The 22,580-nt window shown below is 45.8% G+C and overlaps 1 protein-coding gene across 4 annotated transcripts in view; it reads left to right on the forward strand.

Moving 5' to 3' along the window:
- Nucleotides 1-22,402, forward strand: part of KIAA1671 — a 65,661-nt gene extending 43,259 nt beyond the window's left edge. For 2 of the 4 annotated variants that reach the window (XM_082293613.1, XM_082293614.1), the window contains 7 exons: nucleotides 12,260-12,378; nucleotides 16,920-17,175; nucleotides 18,644-18,818; nucleotides 19,014-19,141; nucleotides 19,331-19,464; nucleotides 19,615-19,687; nucleotides 20,111-22,402. In XM_082293613.1, the coding sequence (XP_082149739.1) occupies nucleotides 12,260-12,378; nucleotides 16,920-17,175; nucleotides 18,644-18,818; nucleotides 19,014-19,141; nucleotides 19,331-19,464; nucleotides 19,615-19,687; nucleotides 20,111-20,137 (912 nt within the window). In that variant the 3' untranslated portion in view covers nucleotides 20,138-22,402. Of the gene's footprint in view, nucleotides 1-12,259; nucleotides 12,379-16,919; nucleotides 17,176-18,643; nucleotides 18,819-19,013; nucleotides 19,142-19,330; nucleotides 19,465-19,614; nucleotides 19,698-20,110 lie in introns of all 4 variants that reach the window. The other 2 variants (XR_014226939.1, XM_082293615.1) reach the window with 2 other exon arrangements.
- Nucleotides 22,403-22,580: the final 178 nt, after the last annotated feature.

A 22,580-nucleotide genomic window follows, 5' to 3' on the forward strand; every position in this document is an offset into this window, starting at 1 on the left:
CTCCTCATTGTTTCCTCCCTGGAGCGCAGGCGAGGCAGGGACGGAGAGGAGGGATCGGCATTCCAGAGGCAGCGTTCTCCTGCTTGTAACCTCGTGTGCCTTAGTCGGGAGCGCTGGGAGCGTGGCGGATCCTGCCTGGGAGCCAGACGGGCTACAAACAGCTGTGCATCCAGAGCTGCTTCCAGAGCCGCTCGGGGCCGCGTGAGGAGAGCAGGCGTGGGGACAGTCCGTGCGTTTGTCCCTCGGCTGGGAGCCCCCCTGGAAGCAGAGGAGCTGATGTCATCCAGCAGCTCTTTTGGCAGGCTCTGAGCAGCCAACGAGTCCCTCGGGGAAGGCTGGACACACTTCGCCTTCAGCCTCCCCCGGCTTCGCTCCGCAGTTCTGCCAGGGGAGAGCTCCAGGATGGTTCCGAAGGCAGCAAGGCTGGTGAGGAGGGGATTCTGCTGCTGACACCCTTCTGCAGAGTTTTTTTGGGAAGAAAAGAATCTGGATTTATTGTTTAGAAGATCTAATCGATTTGCTGCTAAATGGATTGTATAGGAGCACCAGAACTTTGGTCAATGCACTCTCATCTGACGAGTGGCCAAGCCAGGAGAATAAGATTTGTTTTATCCTTCTGATATTTACAGCAAAACAAAAACTTGGCTTAAAAAGGGAGTTGCTTTTCTTGCTCTGAAATGAGAGAGTAAGAGCCTAATTCTCTGCTTGCAAATGGACTCGTTTCCAGTGACTGTGTCAGGATTTAAACATTGATTTATCTCTTTAACATGGCTGAATTAAACATATTTTGATGGAACTCTGGAAAGCCGATTGTAAGTAGGAAAAGTCTTTTATTTTTTCCTACTTGACAAATACCAATCTCCCACCTCACATCTTTGGTTATTTAATTTTAGGAATATGCTGAGGGTGATAGTGCAGTGCTGTTTACCTTAGCTGGAAATATTTTATACACGGAATCACTTTTTGCAAAATATATCAGGGTTGTTAAAGAGAATCTATTTTAATTGCTACTGGATATTGATATCTCATCTCTGCTGGAAAAAAAAAAAAAATGGATTACCTTGGAGACAAACTGACAGTGGCACAAACTCACATGACCCAGTGGATGGGCACAGTGCGGAGATCCTTGCAGGAAGCACTAAATTTAGTCACTACTGCGGTGGCTCATGAGAGGAGTGGCGGGGAAGGTGGCACCAGGACTCCCTTCAAGAGAACCTCTTCCTTCAGGCACTTTGCATCCCGGAGCAGAGAGTCCTTCCGAAGGTTTTCAGTGCGGAGTCAGCAGAGGTTTTCCTCTTTGAGGAAGAGGCAGCCCAGCTCAGAGCCACCCGAGCTTGTAAGCGATGCACCTTTTTGAGACCCTCAAGGGAGAGAATATGATAAAAACCCTCGGGTTTGTTGCAGCATTTTATCTCCTAACAAAACCTACCTCCTGTCTGCTTTTCCATCTAAAAACAGCCCCCAAAACACCTCCAGATAGTGCTGTCTGTCTGTCTGCTCCCAGCTGCTTTCTTCCTGCAGCGCAGGTGGATGTTTTCATTTGCCAGGGAGTCAAGGTTTGGGGAATGGGGATAATGTGGTTGATTTTTAAGGTAGGACAAGTATTGGTTTGAAATGAGAAAGTTTATCTGACAATGGTCTGGTGTTGGTCAGTTCCCCAGCACAGGCCAGCATGGCTTTGGGTGTGCTTCAGTATTTGTGGTTTTCCAGTAAAAAAAATGCCTGAAGCTAAATTTGTAAGAAGAGTGAAGTGCTGTCACTGTGCAGGCAACATAAATGATCATTATTCCCTTCTTTTATTGAAAAAAGGGTGTTTTTTCTCAGAATGCTTCCATCTTTGTCATGCCACAGAAGTGATAGGGTCAACGTGACTTGTGAAGGCTGTGGTGTGACAGAGGCAGGGTGCAATTCCTGGGAGCAAAGCAAAGGTGAAGAGCTCTTGTTTCCCCACAGCTCTGTGCCAGATGAAGCCCTTTTCCCCCTCCCTTTTCCATTAGCTTCCAGGTTATGTTCAGGAAGGACTGTCTGTATTCCATGGCACGGCAGAGTGGTGGAGGAGAGGCTGGTTTCCTGAGGGCTGCGGCTGCCACGATCCTCCCGACCAATTCTAGTTCTGGCACATCCTACAAAGCAGCAAAGGTTTGGGGTGATAGGGAGTGAAAGGGAAACAAACCTGGTTAATTCCTGTTTTATTTCACGGAGAGGAGCTGAAACCAGTGGTTTGAGTTGTACCTGAAACTGGTGATTTAAGCCCCATGTTTGACCAGGGGGAAGTGAGTGACTGTGGTTGAGTTGTGTGGAAAGGGGCCCCAAGCCTTGGTGCCAACGTGTTGAGTAAATCCAAACTCTCTGAAGTGGCTAAAATGTTTTGGTTTCTTTTTTTTTATTATTAAACAAAACAGTTACTCATTGTGAAGTGCAAACACGGGCAGCTCTGCTGTGGCCTCGCGGGGTTTGCTCAGGGAATGAGTGCAAGTGACGCTGCATTCCTTGGACAGGTGTGGTGTTTGAATACTTCTGTTTCCAGTGCTCTCTATCAGCTCTGGGTAGAGCATTTCTGTCCCAGCTTGCTATCCGTGTCCTGTTTGGACAGTCTGGGAAAGAAAATAGTGTCAAGTAAGCACAAAAGAATGAAGAAGAAAATATTTGGTAACCACTGTTACAGCGTTAGCATGGTGAAGTTCTCTTGCCTTCTTTTTTAAGCTGGTGTTTTAGATTTATTGGAATCATCTGAATGAACAACTCGTGTGAAAGAAGGCTGAAAAATGGGAATGTGAAACCTGCAAAGGACAAATGTTCTGCTGTCCTACGCAGCCCTGCTTACGGAGCAGAAATCGAGAGACACGGGGTGACCTTTTCACTTAAGTCACTGGTGACAGTGGTGGAGCTGCTGTTCCTCTGTTTCAGCAAGAATTTTGCTTGTGCTTGGCTTTTTGTGTGAGTTTGGTTTCACTTGGGCTCAAACTTAAGGTCTGAGCACTCCGAGAAGTTTGTGGTTGGTGCCATTGTGTCTGTGGCAAATGACTGAGACCTGGAGCTGGTACTTTTTCATCTGATTGCAACAGCGTCCTGTCTCAGTCCTTAAAACTACTGACATTGTGCTACCAGAAACTGTGGAATGAGTAAAAAGTGTGTAATTCATACGAACTGACTTCTGTGCGGCTTTAGGGCTGTAGTGTAGAGCAGTCACTCAGTGCTGATGGAGTTTTTAAACAAGGGTCAGCCGTGCTCATGAGCTCCTGCCTGACACAGTGAGGGCCAGTGGCTTCCAGCTCCCTTTCCTGCTGCCACTGGTGGCTACTGGTGGAGAATTTGGCATTGTACAAGGCAAAGAAATGTGTCCAAATTCAACTTGGGCAGCACAATTTAAGTCAGTGTGAGTAAAGTTCTTCAGCCTCACATCTGCGAATCCATAGCTGAGCTTGCAGAAGTTTTTACTTTGCAGTGAGACTTTTTAAATAGAAGCTGATTTTTCTTTCAGGTATTTTTATTGAGTTAATTGTCCATTTTCATCTCATGTCATCAGCTTGGTGTCTTTGTAAGAGGAGCAGAGATACATGCATTAAACATGGCCTCTGATTTAATCAGGGTCTCTCGGTCATGGTTCTATTATAGGTGTGAGATCTGGTTTCACAGCCAGCTCTGTTCTAGGTCTCGAGGTTTGTTGCCTTACAATAAAACCAGGGCAGTTGTCTGATGCCCTTGGCTCCACTTACACTGCTAAAAAAAGTCATGGAAAACCTTGGGGGTGTTTCACACAGAACAGGAGAGATGAATTCTGGGGCTGAGAGTGGTTGATGTGTTTTACCTAAATTGCTCCGCTGTGTGCTAGAAATAACACCAAAGTGCATTTAGTAGTGGTTTCCTTTTGGTGTACTGGGAAGTCAAAGAAAATGGTGTTTCATTCAGAATTCATCTGGCAGCATTATTTAGTTTAAATTCAATTTTTGATATAGTTCCAAAATAAAGATGGAAGTGGAGTGATTTGTTTGCTGCACGTGTCCCAGATGTGCTGGGAGGGCACTTAGTCCTTCTGAGGGTTTTTGTTGCATCCTACAGCCTTTTCCCTGCTAGAGGCTGAAATTCCCATCCTAGTTTTTATTAATCTTCCCAGATGTTTCTTTTCCAGCCAGTCTAAGTTTGTGCAGCTTGTTCCTGGGGAGAGCTGGTGGACTCTGACTTTTCCCATAGAACAGGATCCCTTTCTGGAGCAAGTGAGGGTCCTGGTTTGAGTTCCACACCTTCATTCACCGGGGGCTGTGTCTCTGCTTATAAAAAAGCTTTGATCTGCAGTGCCTGTTCTGTTGTACCCAAGTCTGTCTGCAGAAGTTTGTCCTTTGTGATGAACATCCTTCAACAAACGATTTGTAAAAAGAAATTACTACAAGTTGGCACTTTGATTCTGAACTTGGAATAGGTACAGACCCTACAGGGGATAGTTGCTGAACTCTTCTGCCCTAATATTCACCAAGAACAGAATGAATTGTTCTCAAAAGTAATTTTTTGGTACTATCAGTAAATGGAATTTTAATCTTTAAATGTTATCTTTAAATTCCCAGGGAGCTGTTAGGGTAGGGGGAAGCAAGTTTGCAGCAGGCAGGCTTTAAAAATGGGTTGTTTGTCTTGTTTGGGGGTGGGGGGAGGAGTGAAGCTGTTCAGTTTAATTAATGAAGATACAAGGGCCAGTGCTGAAACAGTTCCTGCTTTTTCATTCTTAATAACTTCTCTTTGGTTTAACAGGCCATGAACGTAGCTGGCAGATAAATCTGGGCCAGAGACCCATAGTGATGGGCATTTGGTGGCTGCCTTTGTTGTTCTCTCGTTATTTTGACAGGAATAATTATTTAAATGACTTTACTCTGTGATTTCACTTAGGCTGACTGCAAGGAGTTGATTTTTACCATACTCTTAAACAAGAAGAAAATAGCATAAATAGATTTAGAGCTGGTATTTTGTGCTCATCCACATTGCTGCTTTTTTTTTTTTAAAGCTCTAAGTGACAGCTTTCAGGGGAAGTAAATTGTATTAAACAAAAACTTCTCTGAACACAAACCTTAGAATCCTAGAATCCCAGAAGGATCTGGGTTGAAAGGGGCCTTAAAATTATCCAGTCCCACACCCTGCCATGGTTTGGGATACCTTGCAGTATCCCAGGTTGCTCCAGCCTGGCCTTGGACGCTTCCAGGGATGGGGCAACCACAGCTTCTCTGGGCACCCTGTGCCAGGGCCTCACAGCTTCCCTATCCTGGCAATCCATTTTTACTGCAATTGGTAATACTGTGAAAGTTTTGGGAAATGCTCCTGGTGTTCTCTGTGTGTGTGTGTTTTGACTGCTGTCTCCTAAAACATCTCCTGAGCTGTGCGAGCTGTGTGTTGAAACGAGCACGTTTGTTATTCACTTGTTGTCAGGAAATCCTATCACTTTCTGTACATCTTTAATTCCAGGCTTTAAGCTAATGAGCACTTCTTCCCAGGAATGTTTGTTTGAAGTTTAGCTTGTGTCTCATGTGGAGAGACGTTAACTGTGCAGAAGAGCTGTGAAATGCAGCATTTCGAGTAGGAGGTGTTGATTTCAACTATGCAGCTTTTCAAAAAAAGCAAATCTATTCCCTCCTTGGCATCCCAGTATGAAATTGCCTTGTTCTGGCTTGTGCCTCTTGCAGTGTTGAAGTCGAGGGATCCTGTTCCACGCTCGGTGCCAGGTTTTATTAACACTGATGGGAGTTACACGTGCCCTGGGGAGAGCCTGGATTCCCTGTCGCTGCTCAGGATCTTCCTGACGGAGCCTCTGGCTCCTTCCTGCTGCCTTGGCTTTCTTGGGGGTTCATTCCTTATCAGCTTGGCTGCCTGAGGCTGAAAAGGAAATTTAATCTGATGATATAGGAGAGATTTTAAAGATGTTCCCAGCTAGTTCCTCTGCTGTGGTGGTGTACGTTCCCACCTCTCAGAGGAAGTGCTGTCGTGGCTCACGCAGCCCTAGCAGGGCTTATATTTAGAATTTAGTTCTCATCTGCTTTTTGCACATCGAGTCAACCTCTGCTCCATCTTCAGCCTTGCCCTGAACCAGCTGACGTGTGTGTGGTGAGTGTTCACAGCGGGACAGAGCAGCTCGATTTGCAAGGTAGAAGAAACGATAAACTCTCAAATATCTTTGAAATCCTCTGTGAAATGAGGAGAGTAACGGCACCAGGAGTCACTGCAGGAGCAGGGAGCTGATGTCACTGCATGATCGTAACCAGATCCCTGGCAAACCCAACTTCATCTGCATTAATTTGACCACATTCTCTGTTGTGGCCAGAATCGATGCTGGGTAGACTTTGTGTCTGTCTCTGGTGTTGCAGCCTGTGCCAGGGCTTTACCACCCTCACAGGGAAGAATTTCTTCCTAGTATCTAATCTAAATCTGCCCTATGCCAGTTTAAAACCATTCCCCTCCATGTCCTTGTCCAAAGTCCATCTCCAGCTCTCTTGGAGCCCCTTTAGTACATCTGCTTTGCTGCAATTTTTGCTGTGCCTTTCCAGAGAGAAGGGGGTTGGGATTCAGGCCTGTGCATCAATGGGGAAGCAATGACAAGGTGGAGAATTAGACCAGTCACCCTCTAAAAACAACTCCTGTTTCGTAAGGGAAATGCTGTCAGGCTTTAGCATCAGGGATGTCGTTGGTGGTTGGGTATCGTATCCCTGTGGAAGAGGCAAGGAAAACACGTATGGAGAGGCAGCCCAGGGTTGCATAGCAACAGGGAGGCTGTCGGGGCTGATGGCATTTATGAGATGCTTGGTACTGTGGGACTGGAACATTACTGCCCATGGGAGAGGGAAACATCCATTATTTAAAGGATTTTTGAGCAGAGCAGTGTAGCTCCTCAGGATCTAAGAGAGCTGAATATGTGGTGTGAGTGCTCACAGTCACATGGGGCACACGTGTGTTTCTCCAGGCATTGCTTGTGCATTCAGCAGCAGCAGCTCCAGTTTCCCACATAAAACCAGCTTGTCCTGCCCAGCACAGGATGCACTGGGGCCAGTGGGATCATGGAATGGTCTGGGTTGGAAGGGACCATAAAGCCCATCCCACTCCACCTCCTGCCATGGGCAGGGACACCTTCCACTGTCCCAGGTTGCTCCAAGCCCAGTGCAGCCTGGCCTTGGGCACTTCCAGGGATCCAGGGGCAGCCACAGCTTCTCTGGGCACCCTGTGCCAGGGCCTCACCACCCTCACAGGGAAGAATTTCTTCCTAACATTAATCTGAAGCTACTGTCTGTCAGTGGGAAGCCATTCCGCCTTGTCCAAAGTCCCTCCCCAGCTCTCTTGGAGCCCCTTTAGGTACTGAAAGGCCACAGTAAGGTCTCCCTGGAGCCTTCTCTTCTCCAGGCTGAACAACCTCAACTCTCAGCCTTTCCTTATGGGGAGAGCTGCTCCATCCCTCTGATCATTTTCACGGCCTCCTCTGGACTCGCTCCAACAGCTCCATGTCCTCCCTGTGCTGGGACCCCAGAGCTGGACATCCCACAGAGGGATGTTCCACTTGAACAGACACCACAGCCACTCACTGCCATCTCCTTAATCCTCTGACCACACTGGAGGTGGCCATGTTGTGGTGTAAAGACCTGGAGGTTCTGGGTGGAATTCCCTTAATTCTGTCCCTGCTCTTCAGGCTGGGCTCCAGGGATGGTGCAGTGCTGCCCTGTTTGAGGCCGTTGTTCTGGCTGGTGTGTTTGGGAGGGCTGGGGAGCCTTCCCTCATGCTGGAGGTCTGTAACTCATCCCTGAGCTCAGCTGGGCAGTCCCTGGAACTCTTTATCTGGGGCTGCAGCAGGGAGGGTGGGGGCAGAAGGTGCTGCCTCAGCCTGGGACGCTGCCTGAGGCACTGACTCCATCCAGCAGTTAATTTAAACACGGAGCTGGCCATCTCACCAGTCTGAATCCCACCTGATTGCTGGGAATTAAGAGGAGCTGGAGCCATGACTTACTCCTCATGGGCAGCATTCATTGGATGGATAGTAAGTACAGATGGAAATCCTGGGATCCTCTTCCCACTTGCTGTCCTGGCGTTTGGGTGCTTCCAAATTAAAATCCATGGGCTGTGACCCACAGACCCTCTTATTGTGGTGGGGTTTTCAGTGTTTGGTTGGTTTCAATCTGATGTTATGTTCTGATGATTCTTTTAGTGCTCCAGAATATATAGTTCACCTCTTAGTCCTTAGAATCCTTAGGATAATTGTAGAATAATTTAGGTTATAAAGGACCTGTGGAGCTCGTCGAGCCCAGCATCCCATTCAAAGCAGAGTCAACTACAAAATAATGTCATAAAATATGAATAGGTGGAGGTCTGTAGCTGTCTTCTGGCATGCTGCAGGGGAACAGCTGGAATACTTTTCTGGATTTGTAAGGACTTGTGAGCTCTTCTAAAATTCAGTGTCACACTTAAGGGACAATTTGACCACATTTTTTATTTCTTTAAAGTAAGGAGAGGGAAAAATGAAAAAAAAATCATCCCTTTTCAAGAAATCAGCACCATTTTTTCTCTGAGTTGTGTATTAACAAGGCAGATGGTCAAAACTTCCTTCCATTGTGCAGTTTCTCTTCATATCCAATCCATGCCAGTGGAATTCAGCTCTGAACATTCACACTCAAGCTGTGGGCTGTCACTTTGGCTGGCTGATGTCTCGGGCTCCTTGGCGAAGAAAGATATTTTTGAAACTGTCTGTGCAGCTTCTGACTCAGGAGATCTCTCGGAGCTGCTGTTCCTCCTGTGCCAGGTCTTCATTTCCCATCCATGCAGGAGGGTTTTGCACATAAATGTCTGTGTTGACTCAGATTTAGAGGTGATTTTGGGGCTTCTGGGACCAATGTTGTGTGTGCATCGTTTTCAGGAATGGGAAATTGCAGGAGTAATCAGCCCTGGACTGTAGCCAAGCCCAGCTTAATTCCAAGGGAGGACTGGAAGAGGCATAATGGCTCATTTTAGAAGAAGAACCAGAGGCAAAGCAGGACACAGCTCAGCTGTTTTATTTTATAGAAAAATTAAGTAGATTTTTTTTCCTGGCTCCTGGCATAAGAATTGGGAAGTTAAAGATCAAAGCTTGGAGAATTACAGCATTTGAAACCTGGATCAGGTGTGGGTTTTATTTGATTTGGGAGATTTTTCTGTCATCGTAAATTAGAAAAGTTCTAATTTGGATTTATCTTGTGTGCTAAAAAGACACCAGACCCCTCTTTACTGCTTTTTCCTTCGGAATGATTAGTTTTCCAGTTTCCTGAATATTCTGTTTATGGAGGAAATGTCTGTACCTGGCCTGGCTTCATGTGTTGATTGCTTTGAGTCTTTCAGGAATATGATGGCAGCGATAGAAAAGAGATCTTCAGAAAAAAAAAAGCTAAAACTCTTCATTCTTGCTAATAATGACTTTCTGGCAAGGAAAATCTTCCTGATTTGTTATCACTTCCTTCCTCAGCACCCCCTCTCCTCTGAGCTGCTGCACAGGCTATAAATTGCTTTTCTGCACCGCCCTCGGTGCCCCCAGCCAACACCTCCTCCACCAGCCAAGGAGAGGATCAGCTCTTCTTCCCACTCCTTATTTTTGTGCTTGGTACCTAGAGAACATTTATTTTTTTCCAATTAATCATTTGGCACCTTAAAAAGTACATGTTGAAAGGGCCTGTCAGGGAAGGACACAATTGTCTTGAAATAAGCAGCTTCCTCCAGAAGCAAAATGAAATAATGATTCTGAATATAACAAAGTCCTTAGAATGTAGAGAACTCTAGGTTTCCTAGAGTTTGGAGTGTTTTATTCCTGACATTTAGACTTTGTTTGTTGTATTGAACTTTACTACTTCTGAAGACACTGCGAGGTTATTTTATTTCTTTTTCAGGCTTGTTTTGGGTTTAGCACAGAGAAATAACTCTGCTAATGGTGTGTTTCTGGCCAGCAGGGTAAAATGTTGTTGGGAATTACTGAGCCTGTTTTTGCATCTAAACTTGACCCCTGTGGCTGCTGAGCCCTTGTTATCTGGGCTGTCCACACCCCTCCTGTCCAGCCCCCACGGCCCTGATAACTCTGCACTGTGTAAACAAGGGCTCCCCACTGCAACAGGACAAAAGTTGCTCCTTTGCTGCTCCTGTTCCTGTTTCTAAGCTTTTTAGTCTAATTTCTAGTAGAAACAGTGTGAGTGATTGCAAATAAAAAGGTCTGTGCTGTGTGTGGAGGTAACGGGCTTTAGTCATAACCAGTGGGAAATACTGTACAAATGGATTGTAAGAGTGGGGTAACTCGTGGTGTGAGATTGGGATTGAAAAAAACTCGTAATAAGCATCAAGCTGGGGAAAAAAACCACCTGGATGAGCATGGACAGTTGGGGAAGGAAGTGGGAAGAACCACTGGAATTTGTTAGTGCCTTTCCTAGAAGTGCAGCCACCAGCCAAAGGTGCTGTGGCCACTGGGTGAGAGCCCAGCCCAGGAGTCCCTGGAGCAAATCATGGGATTGGGAAGTTGCAGAGGGAATTTATGGAAGGCAAAACATACAGCCAAGCCAAGCAGAAGGAAATGCCCTGTGGTTTCTATCTCCCATGTTGGAAGCAGCGTGTGCCTGGCTCGCGTTTGGAATCTTGTACCTGGCGTGGACTGGGAAATGTAAGAGCTTAACTCGCCTCCAGGCATTCATGTACATATCTGTATTTAGTTATCTGTATAGGATAGGTTGGACTCCATCTTTCTGAGGTTTTTCTCCAACCTTAAGAATCCTATGATTGCATAAAGTGTAAGAACCAGTGAATTCTGGGGCTGCAGGAACATCTGGAGTACGAAAAGCAGGAAACATCTGTTCCGTGTAACTCACAAACTGAGCCTGTTTTACTTGAGTATTACAAACAGAATTTTACTTGGTCTTTTAACTCTGAGGTTTGTGGTGATAGTTGGAGTAAGTGGTGGAGCCTTTTGTATTTTCTTTGCATTAAAACACAAACACTTTGTCAGCAGCAAAGAGCACGGCAGGGCTGGAGAGTGGCTGTGGCCACTGGGAAATAAGAAGTGGTTATGAGAGCTGGAAGTGCTGTGGGACTTCTTCAGTAGCCAGCTATCAGCACTGCTGAATTATCCTTAATGGTTTTATAGTCTTAAGGTGGCATTCTTTAGGTGTGCAAAATTAAGGAAACAAGAAGAAAATGCAATCTCTCTTTTTTGCCCTCAGTAATATGAAGGAATTCTACATATTAAAGATGGGATTTCTTAATTACTGTTACTTTGTGTGTGCTGCCCAAAGAGGAGATGTGGCTTAGTCCTAGCAACGTGTTCTGCTCAATGGGTCTGAGGCAGGGGGTACTAATAAAGAGGGAAAAATCCTTGGATTTTTCCAAGGACAGGTGGAAAACCATGTAATTTGCTGTCAGATAAAATCTTGATAAGCAAAGCCGATCTGGAGCTGAAAGCCATGTTTGTATTTGTTCAGGGTAATGAAGGTGAAAGGGACCAACAGTTAATTATCTGCTCCCAGTGTAGGATTTCAGGAACTCTTGAAGCTCCCTGAGTAACTCAGTACAACTGCAGGGCTGTGTTGACATTGGTGTGCTGCAGATCTGGGGTTCCAGCACTGACCCACTTCTCTCCCTGGAAAGGGGCGGGCCTGGGATCCACTCTTTCCTTCTTAGCAAAGCAGCAGATCCATGAAATAAAAACAGTCAGGAAATTAAAGGTCAGAATAGAACAAAGCAAACCCACCATGGGCTCTCCTGCGTTGGGTTTGGACGTTACATCAGTTTGTTGAAGGCTTTTTGTGTCTGGCCCTGTGCTTATTTATTTATTTGTGCATTTTATTTTGAATGTCTTCCAAAGAAAGCTTAAAAAAAAAAGCATCTTTTTATTAAACCCAGGAAAAGAGCAGTGGAGTTGATGTTTGCCTGCTGTGCTTGAGTGCTTGAGGAGATGAAATGTCATTCCCAGCAGAATTCCTTGTGCTTGCATAGGTGCTTTGAGAAGTTGTATGCAACCTGAGATAAGAGCAATATTAAAGCAGCATGGAGTTACTGAAAACAGGGAGTCAGCTCCAACCTCTAGATCCATTACTTGGCCGGGAAAACAATTATTGTAATCATTGTGCAGAGAATTCTTGTACAGAGAATGGTTGTTCTGAGTTTCCAGCAGTTCTCCGCGTTTAAGTTCATTCCCAATCAGCCAAGTTTAATTGGCAGATTCCAACCCGTTATTGCAAATAAAACCTGCTAATCCCTCAACCAGGGGCTGGAGGACTGACAGAAGGTTTTGTTGCAGGACCAGCTGAGGCAATGCTTCTCCAGGCAGCCGCCGGGGGCGAAGGACACGGACACGCTGGTGCAGGAGCCCGACAGCCAGTACGGCACCTGGAACGAGCAGCGGCACAGCGGCGACAGGTGAGGCCTTTCCTCAGCTCCGGGGTGAGGGGGAAGGCTGGAATCCCACAGGCCCAGAATGGTTTGTGCTGGAAGGGCCTTAAAGGTCATCACATTCCTGTGTGGGTTCTCGACCCCCCACATGTCCTCCCCGGATGGGGGAGAAAGTCCTTGCCAGGAGTAAGAGATGAACGGGGCTTTTGGATCTTCTCAGTCTTCAGATTGTTTATTGTATCTTATCAGTAATTTACATGCTGCTGACATAGCATGAAGCAGAGCAAGTACCAAAAGACAAAATGCAGGAAACTCAAGGCCCTTTGAAAGATAAATCACCCAATTGTCACTAAGAATGTACATTATTTTGACTTTTCTACCAGTGCCTAATGAACTATCTATTCATGTAGCCCTAAACGTGGCATTTCCTAACCAATCCCTTCTGTGCTACCAACACTGCAGAAAATGGAGTAGGTGAAGAAGAAGGAGGAGACCTGAAAAACCACAGGGATCCTCCATCTTGCCTTCATCTACTTACCATATTAATAAACCTAAAACACTAAACTTTTCACCCTGTAACAAACTGTATATTATACTACCACCTCACACCCTTGTAGATTCTAATTCATCCCAAAGCCTTGGCAGCCCTCTCCATGGACAAAGGTTAAAAACAGTGTTTCCCTGGGGTGTTGGGTCCCTCAGTACAGGCAGAGAAACGTTCTCTGCACTCTGGGTTCCAGCACATTCCAACCCATCCAACAATCCCAGAATGGTTTGTGCTGGAAGGGCCTTGAAGATCATCACAATCCAGCCCTCAGCCATGGGACACCTTCCACTAAACCAGGTTGCTCCAAGCCCTGTTCTTGGACACTTTTATTTGTTTTCTTTGCTTATAAATCTGTTTTTCTGCCATTGCCATTCCTTTTAACAGCCTCAACAACGCTGCCAGGTGGGCTGAGTGGCAAAATCCCTCTGGAATAGCAGAATGGCAAAATCCCTCTGGAACAAAGACTTTGTTCCCTCTGGAACAAAGACTCTGGGCTTCAGATGGGGTGACACAGGGTTTATCTCTCTGTGTCCACAGCTCAGACTCTCAAGTGCTTTATTGGTGGTGAAGTGGAGGATGAAATGGGATATCAGTTGAGTGAAACAGAGTATTGCTGATGCTTTTCTGTCCTTAGAATGATTTGGCGGAATAAACCTAGAGCAGCAAAGTGTGAGGTTTTTTATAGTTTACACCTGTTGTGTAAATTACAGCTTGATCTAGCCTGAACTCGTGTCCTGTCTGCTCAGTGTGGTATGAAAATAGCATTTTATCTGTTTTTTAATGCTATACTTGTTGGGATCTTACAGCAGACATTAATGTCAATTATGTTTGGTGTGTTCTGCATTTGAGAACTGTGTGTTATAAATATTTTATTGCTTATGAAATCAGGGTAACGACCAGCTCGGAGGTTCAGCAGCCAAGTGAATGCCAACAGTGACAGCCAGGCTGCTGTAAAATTATCTTGGATTCCAGGATGATACAGACATTTCTGAGATCAGTTTCTTAACAAAGGTGCTTGTCTCAGCTTCAGAGCAGACAGCACTGGAGAGTTATTTCAATCCATCCATCCTGATTAGAGCAGCTCCACCTAAACATTCCGGTTCACTGAAGGATTGAATTCAGTCCCATGTGCTGGAATTTTGTTTCCACTGCAAGAAATGTTTAGGTTTTGCTTTTTTTGCAGTATAATGGTGTCAGTGTAGAGACTCTTCAGCATTTTGCCACCCCATTGCTCTGCTTTGTTTCGACTTACAGCTCATTGCAGGGGAATTACTGCTGTATTAATTCAGGCACTTGAAGAGAAATGAGATTAATGTACTTCTAAATAATGGAAGTCTTCCTGGAATATATTGAACGTGCGTTCTGTCTGCAGTTTATTTTGGATGAAGTCCCTGCCAGGAGCAGTGCAGACGTTCTCCTCATGTTGCTGTGGGTGCTCTGAGCAGGGCTCTGCCTTTGGTGCCTCCTCCTCGCCCCAGCTGGAGGCAGGAACTCGCAGGAGATGGTTCAGTTTTCCTGTTTGGCCTGGCTCACTTCCCTCGGAGCATTTCCCCTGCCAGCCCCCACGGTGTCACATCCCGCGGGGACCAGACGGTGTCCCAGCCTCCTGCTGTGCTGGGGGAACCTCCAGTCTGGGGCATTTCCCAGTATTGGAGCCACAGAGGGATTCTTTTAGGAGAGTTTTATTAGTGCTTGTGTGAATGACCTCATCTTCATGGAATCACAGGGTCCTTAAGGTTGGAAAAGCCCTCCAAGATCACTGAGTCCAGTGTGATTCACCTGAATCCCACCGTGGCCACTAAACCAACCAAATGCCACCTCTGCTTGGCATTTGAACACTTCCAGGGGTGGTGACTCCACCCCTTGTCTGGGAGAGGAAGGGAATTTTAAAACAAAAAGCCATAACTACAGGGCAACAGGATGAACACGGTCCTTTTCCTAGATGAGCTTTTGGAAGGTGAAGAAAGGAACATTTTCCTCTAGAACTGAGTCACTGCTGGGATTAGTGTAAGGAGCTCCTCTGGGCTGCTTCCAGTGGGCTTTGGCCAGTAGCTCCTTGGAAGGACAGAGATGAAACCATCTCCTCCAATTTGGAGGCGTTAATTGGATTTTTCTTAGTTTATCTAAAAGATTTTATTTTAATTTTTCTCAAATTAGTAAGCTAGGCTTTAGTAAGCTTTTCCAGGTTGGCATTGTAGAAAACTCTTTTAGGTTAGAACAGTCTTCATAGGGAAAATTATTGGTTTTTACAGGAAAGGAGTTGGCTTTAGGTGATGGATTCATACATCTCTAACTCCTCATTTTACAGGCTGAAGCAACACCTTTATGGCCTCTACGCACTGTCTTGCTAAAACTAATTAAATTTAATTGCAGTTGAAGGTGAGGATTGCTGACACTTTATTGCCCATTGTGATAACCATCCTGCTGGGTTTGTGTGCTCCACGTGAGGGATGATTTCTCAGAGAAGTGTCTGTAAATGCACCTGTGGAACATCAGGGGCAGCTCATGGATGTGCTCACAAACCCTGAAATCTTAATGAAATAATGGAAAGAGGTGCACGATACATCTCAGTAATGAGAACTGAAAATCCATTTTCAATTTCATTTTTCTGAAGGGAGTTTTCCCCCCTAATTTGCTGTTCACTGGAAAGAATCCACTGCACATAACAGGGTTTGGACTCCAGGCATCCTTCCCATATTTGGGGATGAGCTGTGCCACAGGGGTTGTTGTATGGGGCTGTAATTGTGCAGGAACTCCAAAGAAAAACCCACTGGGAAGGTTTGTGAGTGAGGAACCACCAACCAGTGCGAATTCAGCTGGATTTGTGTCACATCTTGCTCTCAAATATTTCAGTTTGAAAAGCCTCAGTGAAATGTATCAGCTGCAGCCCTGGGATGGATGTAGCAGGGCAGAGACTTTTTGGAGATGTGCAAATCCAACAGGATCCTTTCAACACACGCTTTAATTTCCATGAAAGGTCCTACAGATTGTCCCTCCCCTCTCCATTCTTCCATGTTGCAGTGGCTCTAAAGCCTAATGCTGCAGCTACCAAATGTCATTTGAAGCACAAATCCTAGACAAAAACTTTCCCCCAGAGCTCATTAGTGCCATTCTTAATTATCCTGGGGCCCACTGGTGAAGGAGGGAAACAGCATTCCCTCTGCTTGTGTGCTGGAAGCCCTCTGGGCAGTGTCTGCTCTGCCAGACTGGACGTTGTACCATGTGCTGGTGCTGATGGAATGCTGTTATCCAGCAGGACACTCCTGAGTGTTTTTCTCCTTGGATTGCTGTGCCAAATACGAAGGTGTGTTGTTAAAAGATGTGTGTAAATTGATAAATACGTGTTTTTTTAGGTTTAGAACAGTTCTTCTAGATATGTGCCCAAGAAACGGTGCTTAGTGACATAAGACTTCTATCAAGAGGAGGAAAAAAAAAAATCAGAACTAAATCCTTTAGGTTTTTTTTTTTTTCAAACTGGGAATTAGAAGCAAGACAGCCCAACTTTTATTGACAGTAGAGTCTTCCTGCTGTTTCAAGGAATACTCCAGCCTTTGTGACAAAGGCAGCCACAACTGTGTACAGCTTTCAGTCCTGACCCTACAGCCCATTCCTGTCAGTCTAGGCCACGGAAGGAATTCTAGGAATACACTGGGAACATCCCAGCACCGGGTACAGGTGCTGTTGCCGTCCTCCCCGAGGCACAGGAAGCTCTGCCCGTGGAGCCCTGCCTTAGGGTGCCACCTGGTGCCCACCTCTCTTCAGCTCCAGCATTCCTGAAGGGAAACATCCTCTGGCTGGCTGGAATACACCCCAATCCCCAACGCACTGTGAATCCAAGGGCTCAGGGCTGTGCTAGTGGAAGGGATCCACACGCTGCTGCTGGTACCTGATGCCTCCCCTTGGTGCTCAAACTTTCCATTCCACTTTTATTTAACTCACGCTGATCATGTGGGATCCAGCCTGACCTTGCAGGTATTTATTCACCCCGAAGTCTCACAGATTCCATTTGCTCCATTTGCAGCTTTGTGGGAGAATCTCCTTCCCTGGAAAATGAGGTTGTGCCAGGGCGGAAGCAGCCCCCGGGCAGCCACCCGTCCTCGCTGTCCTCGCAGACAGAGCCGCCCTCCCTGGCCGAGCACCATGACTTCTCCAAAGACCAAAGGAGCACCAGCCTGGACCGTTCGAGCACGGACATGGACTCCACTGATGGGACTGATTTGCCTCCTGCAGGAGACACACTCCCTGAGGACAAGAGCAGTTATTTCTCCTTCATTGATGTAAGTTGCCATCGTGCGTTCCCTCGGTTCCCTCCCTTCAAAGCAGTTTCTTCTGGAAACTCTGCAACCAGTTTTGCTCTGCCTTTCCCACACTTGATTTTCCCGGCTGCTTTCCCGCCCAAAAAGTTGAGGATCAAAACTACAGAGTTCTTCTAAGTCTCTGTAGTGTTCAGGCTCTGAGAGATTCCATAAAGCTGCTGTCCTTGGATAATCAATCATAGAATCTCAGGCTGGTTTGGGTTGGAGGGGATCTTAAAGCTCATTCAGTTCTACCCCTTGCCATGGGCAGGGACACTTTCCACTAGACCAGGTTTCTCCAAGCCTCATCCAACCTGGCCTTGGACACTTCCAGGGATGAACATTGGAAGCATAATTAAATAACACAAACAGTTAGTGGCTGCTGTGCTGTCAGCCATGCAGATTTAAGGCCGTAAAGATGTTCACTAATATTTTTCTTATTTACAATTGGTTTCTTTCCATGGTAGCTCAGAGTTGAATTTTAAAGGATTTTTTTATAGTGAAGAATCCTGCAGCTGGTTTAAGGCCAGGAATTTCTGGCCATACACAGTTAATGAGGTCTAGTGCTGCAAGAACTTTGTTTAGTTTGGAGAACAAACTAAACAGTTGCACTGTCGAGTACAACTGTTGGCCCAGCACTGCCAAGGCCACCACCACCACGTCCCCAAGTGCCACATCCACACCATGTTTGGACACTTCCAGAAGGTTCTGTTTTGTCCCTGGGCCACTAAAGATGTCTCTGTAAAACATTAATAGCTCCAAATGCTGTGTGATGAGGAGTTTATTCCTGACCTGAAATCTTTTGAAAAGGAGCAAACCCACATCTGCTGGAGAAGTGAGGGCTCAGGGATATTTGGTGGTTACAGGCAAGTCTGTAACAGCAAATTGCTTTAAGCAAGCAAATCAATTACAGCTCCTTGTTTTGCTCTGTAAATGTTATTGCTGATTGGATATGTTGGAAATGACTGATCACAGAAGTTTTCTGAATGCTGTGACACTAAACTTGGAGTGTCCTTGTTGCTGGTGAGTGGCTTCGAGTGCTTGTGGCTGGCAGGGAAGCTGCAGCTCTGCACTATGAGGGAATTTTGTGTAGTTGCTCTTTTTAGATCCCAGTCTTGGACTAGCAAGGCCTGTATTCCTAAAACACTCTAGGAACCAAACTCCTGATAATTGCAGTTATTTTTTATATTCATTTAGTGCAAATAATTCATGCAGCTCAGGTATCCACAGCCTAGAGAGACCAAAGGATTACACCCAGTTAGCCACGAAGTACCGTGTCCTCATCATAAACTCTCTTCTGTATAATTTTAAGTAACTACAATAATAACAGTCAGGCAAATATATATATATATATATATATTAATTGAACTGAACAGGTGAATGCAATCCAGTGGGTTGGGAAGTCACTGTGGAGGAGGTGGGGTTCACTCCCAGGTCTGTGTTCCTCCAGCACACGGCTGTCCTGGACTCCAGTGCTCTGAAGACTCGGGTGCAGCTGAGCAAGAAGCGCCGGTGCCGGGCGCCCGCGTCCCACTCGCTGCGCAGGAGCAGAGGGCCTGACCTGGAGAACAGGTTTTCCTTGACAGAAGAACCAGATAATGCCTGGATGTTCAAAGATTCCACAGGTAACCCCTCAGCTAGCTGGAATAATTGGTTGTGATCAGCCTGGGTGCAAGGGTAGGAGTTTGTAAAGGGCATTTTTTAAGTACTGCCCTTCGTTCCTGCTCGAGTGCAGGAAGAGATCTAGGACAAGGCAGAGGTGAAAAGCTGGCTCATGGTTTCCCCCTCTGCTTTTTTTTTTTTTGAAAACAATTAATTAGAAGAGAAGAAAACTATGCAACAGGAAGATTCTGAGGAGGAAGACAAGATCCAGCACACTCCAAGGTCATCTTCTGTGCAAGCCCAGAGACTGCCCGTGTTCCCAGGGATGGATCACTCTGTCCTCAAGGTGAGCTCAGGCAGAGCCCAGCAGGTGGGAGATAAACCAGTTCAGTAGCTGTGGGTGCTTTATAAAGAGCTCCCTCACTCATTTCAGAGAATTTTTTTGTTTTTATAAATCTGGAGTGATCTGTTCTGCTTTCCAAAAAAAGCCTGCATGCTGGCTTCAAAGGACCCCTTTCTTTATTTTTATATTTAGGCCCAACTGCGGAAAAGACAAGAGTCCGAGAGCACTGGTGACATCAGCTCTGCTCAGCTCTTCAAATCCCCCAAAGCACAGCTCGGCACTCCCGGCAGCAGAGTGCTGCCCTCCAGTGTGGAAAAGGAGGACAGGTGAGAGAATCCCAGCGTCAGGAAGAGGCTAATGCTCCTCTTGGTGGAAGGAAAAAATAATGCAACAAGTTGTACATTCCTTTTTTTTTGTTGTTTCTGTCAGGAATTTTCATAATGAAAGAATAAAGAGTGGGTTTTTTTATATCTTAGGTCAGAAGAAAAGTCTCCTCAGTGGCTGAAGGAGCTGAAATCAAAGAAGAGACAGAGCCATTATGAGAATCAGGTTTGAAAAGGTACTTGGGTAGGAAGGGGTGCTTTGCTAAGTGCAGGTGTGCAGTAACAAACTCACATTTCTTCGATGTGTTGGTCTCACCACTGTGCCCCCACCAACACCACCCTTACCCTGCCCTGTGCACCAGGGGTGTCAGGGAGTGGTGCCAAGCAGGGCAGTGCCCCTTCCCTCCCAGTCACAGTTCCACTGATTCTGCACATCATTTGATTTTCACAACACTCACTCTGTTGGGGCTGTGATTTCCCAAAGTTTGAAAACTTGGTGTGGTTTCAGCACGATTCTGGGCAGCTCTTGAGCATTTAATGCATTAAATAGACACAACCAAGGTGGCACTACAACAGAAAACACATTTCAGGGAATTCCTGTTCCAGCTGCCTGACTGTATCACACCTTTCTTTCTGTTTTCTTTTCCAGACAGTGATTCTAACTAGGAGAAGATAAAGAACTTCAACAGAAGCCTTAACTCATCTGAACCTAAACCCCCATGTCATGTTGCTGCTGTTTGCTTCCTGCCTCAACTGCTCTGTGCATGGTGCCTTCCTGTTTTGTGGAGAAAAGCTGCTTCAGTTCATAGTCAAATACAAAGCTGTGTCTGTCAGGTCAGGGGGGACAGGGGCACTTCAGACCTGCCTGCCAGGAGAACCCCTGGGTCACAGTTAGCACTTCAGAAAGTCTTGGAAAACAGAGCTGTTTGGGAATGCTGTGATCCAAGGAACTCCCCTCGCTGTGGAACAGACTCTGTAGGTGTTCAGCACTGACCTCTGGGAGATGTGTCTGGCTGGGCTTTGTGTTTGTTTATGAAAATAATAATTTTAATCAAATTTATCTTTTTTTTTTTTTTGGTGAACAAATAGTAAGCTCCTATTTAGAATGAAGTTTGTGGAAGGTGAGAGTGGAAGAACAAATCATGTTTACTGCCATATTGAAAAAGGAAACTTGATTATTTTTTGTAAAATGTATTTTTGATTGGCTAATATTTACATGTGATCTGCTGACCCGGCAGATGGAGATAATTTTTAGATGAACAAAATGTTAACTTTTGTCACTCTTGAATTGGTATATTCTGTGTTTTGTCAGCATGTGGAATAATTGCTTCATTGGAATGTCTTTCCTAAAAAGGATCAAGCAATAATGTCAACCAGTTCTCTTTAAAAAAAAAAAAAAGTAAAATTATGTAAATACTGTTTTTATAACAAAAAAAGGAAGGGAAGAGGGAGGATGTTACACTCATATCAGGGTTCCAGTTAATTGTTGAATGTCACTTTAATAGCAGTTCGGATAGTCCCACTTCATATTTTTATTTGTTAATCTGTAAATACCAGGTTTAAGTTTTTATTTTTATGCTGATCTTGTGGGATAACCTAAATGTGATCTTCAGTTTCTCAGATGATTTCCTGTCCTTCCTTTGGCAAGATGTGCTGATAGCAGAGTAGAGATCTCCTGGACCACACGGGTGTTTGGGTATCCCTAATTCTCAGCTGTTCCCTGTCTCTGGACTCTCATTCTGAAACACCAACCACCATGGCCATGGAAGACAGACTTAATTCTTGCCCCAGATAAGTGCTCTTTCAATAACCTTTAAAAGCATAGCCCAGGGAGGGAGGTGATTCCAGGTGTTCCTCATGTTCAACCAGGAAAATGTGGAAGAGGGAGAAGGAAAGTGGAGAGCTCTCCTCACCTGGCAGAGCTCCTTGGGCTGCCCTCCCCATGTCCTGCTGAGGGGCTGCTCTGGATACAAACCATAAAGCACCAGCACTTCAGCTCCTTCTCCTTTTGTCTTTTTCCCCATCGGTGTTTCGGGAGCGCGGCTCCCGCGGGGCCTGCCCGGGCCACTGTCTGTCAGGCTTGGAGCTGCCAAAACCATGTGCCAATTCTTCTCATGGAGGAGTCACAGGGGGGGATTTGCAGGCCCAGTCTGCAGGAAATAGCAGCAGGATGGCAGGAGACAAGTCCCATCTGCACATCTCTCGCTCCCGGATTTTATTCTGGCGGCAGCTCCCTGTGCTCCCTGGAGATGAGATGGAGACGTCTGTCTGATGGAAAAGTCTTCTCCTTGCTGCTTTGCCCTGTTTCTCATGGGAGCTGTTGCCACTGTTAGTTTGGCAGCCCCTCTGCTCCCCACGGAGCAGCGATCCCCAGGATTCCTGCCGGGAGATGGGGATGGGCCGTGTCAGTGCAGCCTCCACCATTAACCAGCTCCCCCAGCTCCTTTTAAAACCTTGCACAGATTTCCTTCCCTCTCCTTTAGATGATGGTGGAAAAGGTGACTCTTGGTGTGTTCTTTGGGATATATTCCCGTGGCAGCACCCCAGGGTTCCATGGGTGCGTCCCACGTGTGACGCTCACAGGAACGTTCCCACAGGCTGGGTTTTCCACTCCCACAGGTGACAGTGCTGCGTTCCCAACAGTTGGAGGATTTTCTGGTTCTTGGTCTAGGCCAGAAATTCTGTGACTGTTTGTGTTGAGGAAACTGAGGGGATTGACACGAGGTTTCCACAAAGCCCTTGAATGTGTTTGCATTTCCACGTCTGCTTGGACAATGCACTGAAATTACTGTATTGAGTAGTTTAACCTACTACTGAGAAATGTTTAATGCTTAAATGTCTAATTAAAAAGCATCTTTAGAATGTTGTTGAATGGGAAAGTGGTTTTTCTGCTCTGTTATTTCTTTATACTGTACATGGATTAAATATCGACTTCCTTCTCTTCGGGTTATCGCTCTGTAATAAAAGATATATAAATATGTTATTACTTCTTAAATGATAGAACAGACTGTAATACACTTTATATAATTCTATTTTAATTCCAAATAATGCTTCTTGGAATTTTTTTATTCTTTCACTTTTGTTGCCATGTGCTTTTTCCTGCTGTTTGTTGGAGATGG

This window comes from Coloeus monedula (assembly GCF_965178545.1).
Source record: "Coloeus monedula genome assembly, chromosome: 18".
NCBI lineage: Eukaryota > Metazoa > Chordata > Aves > Passeriformes > Corvidae > Coloeus > Coloeus monedula.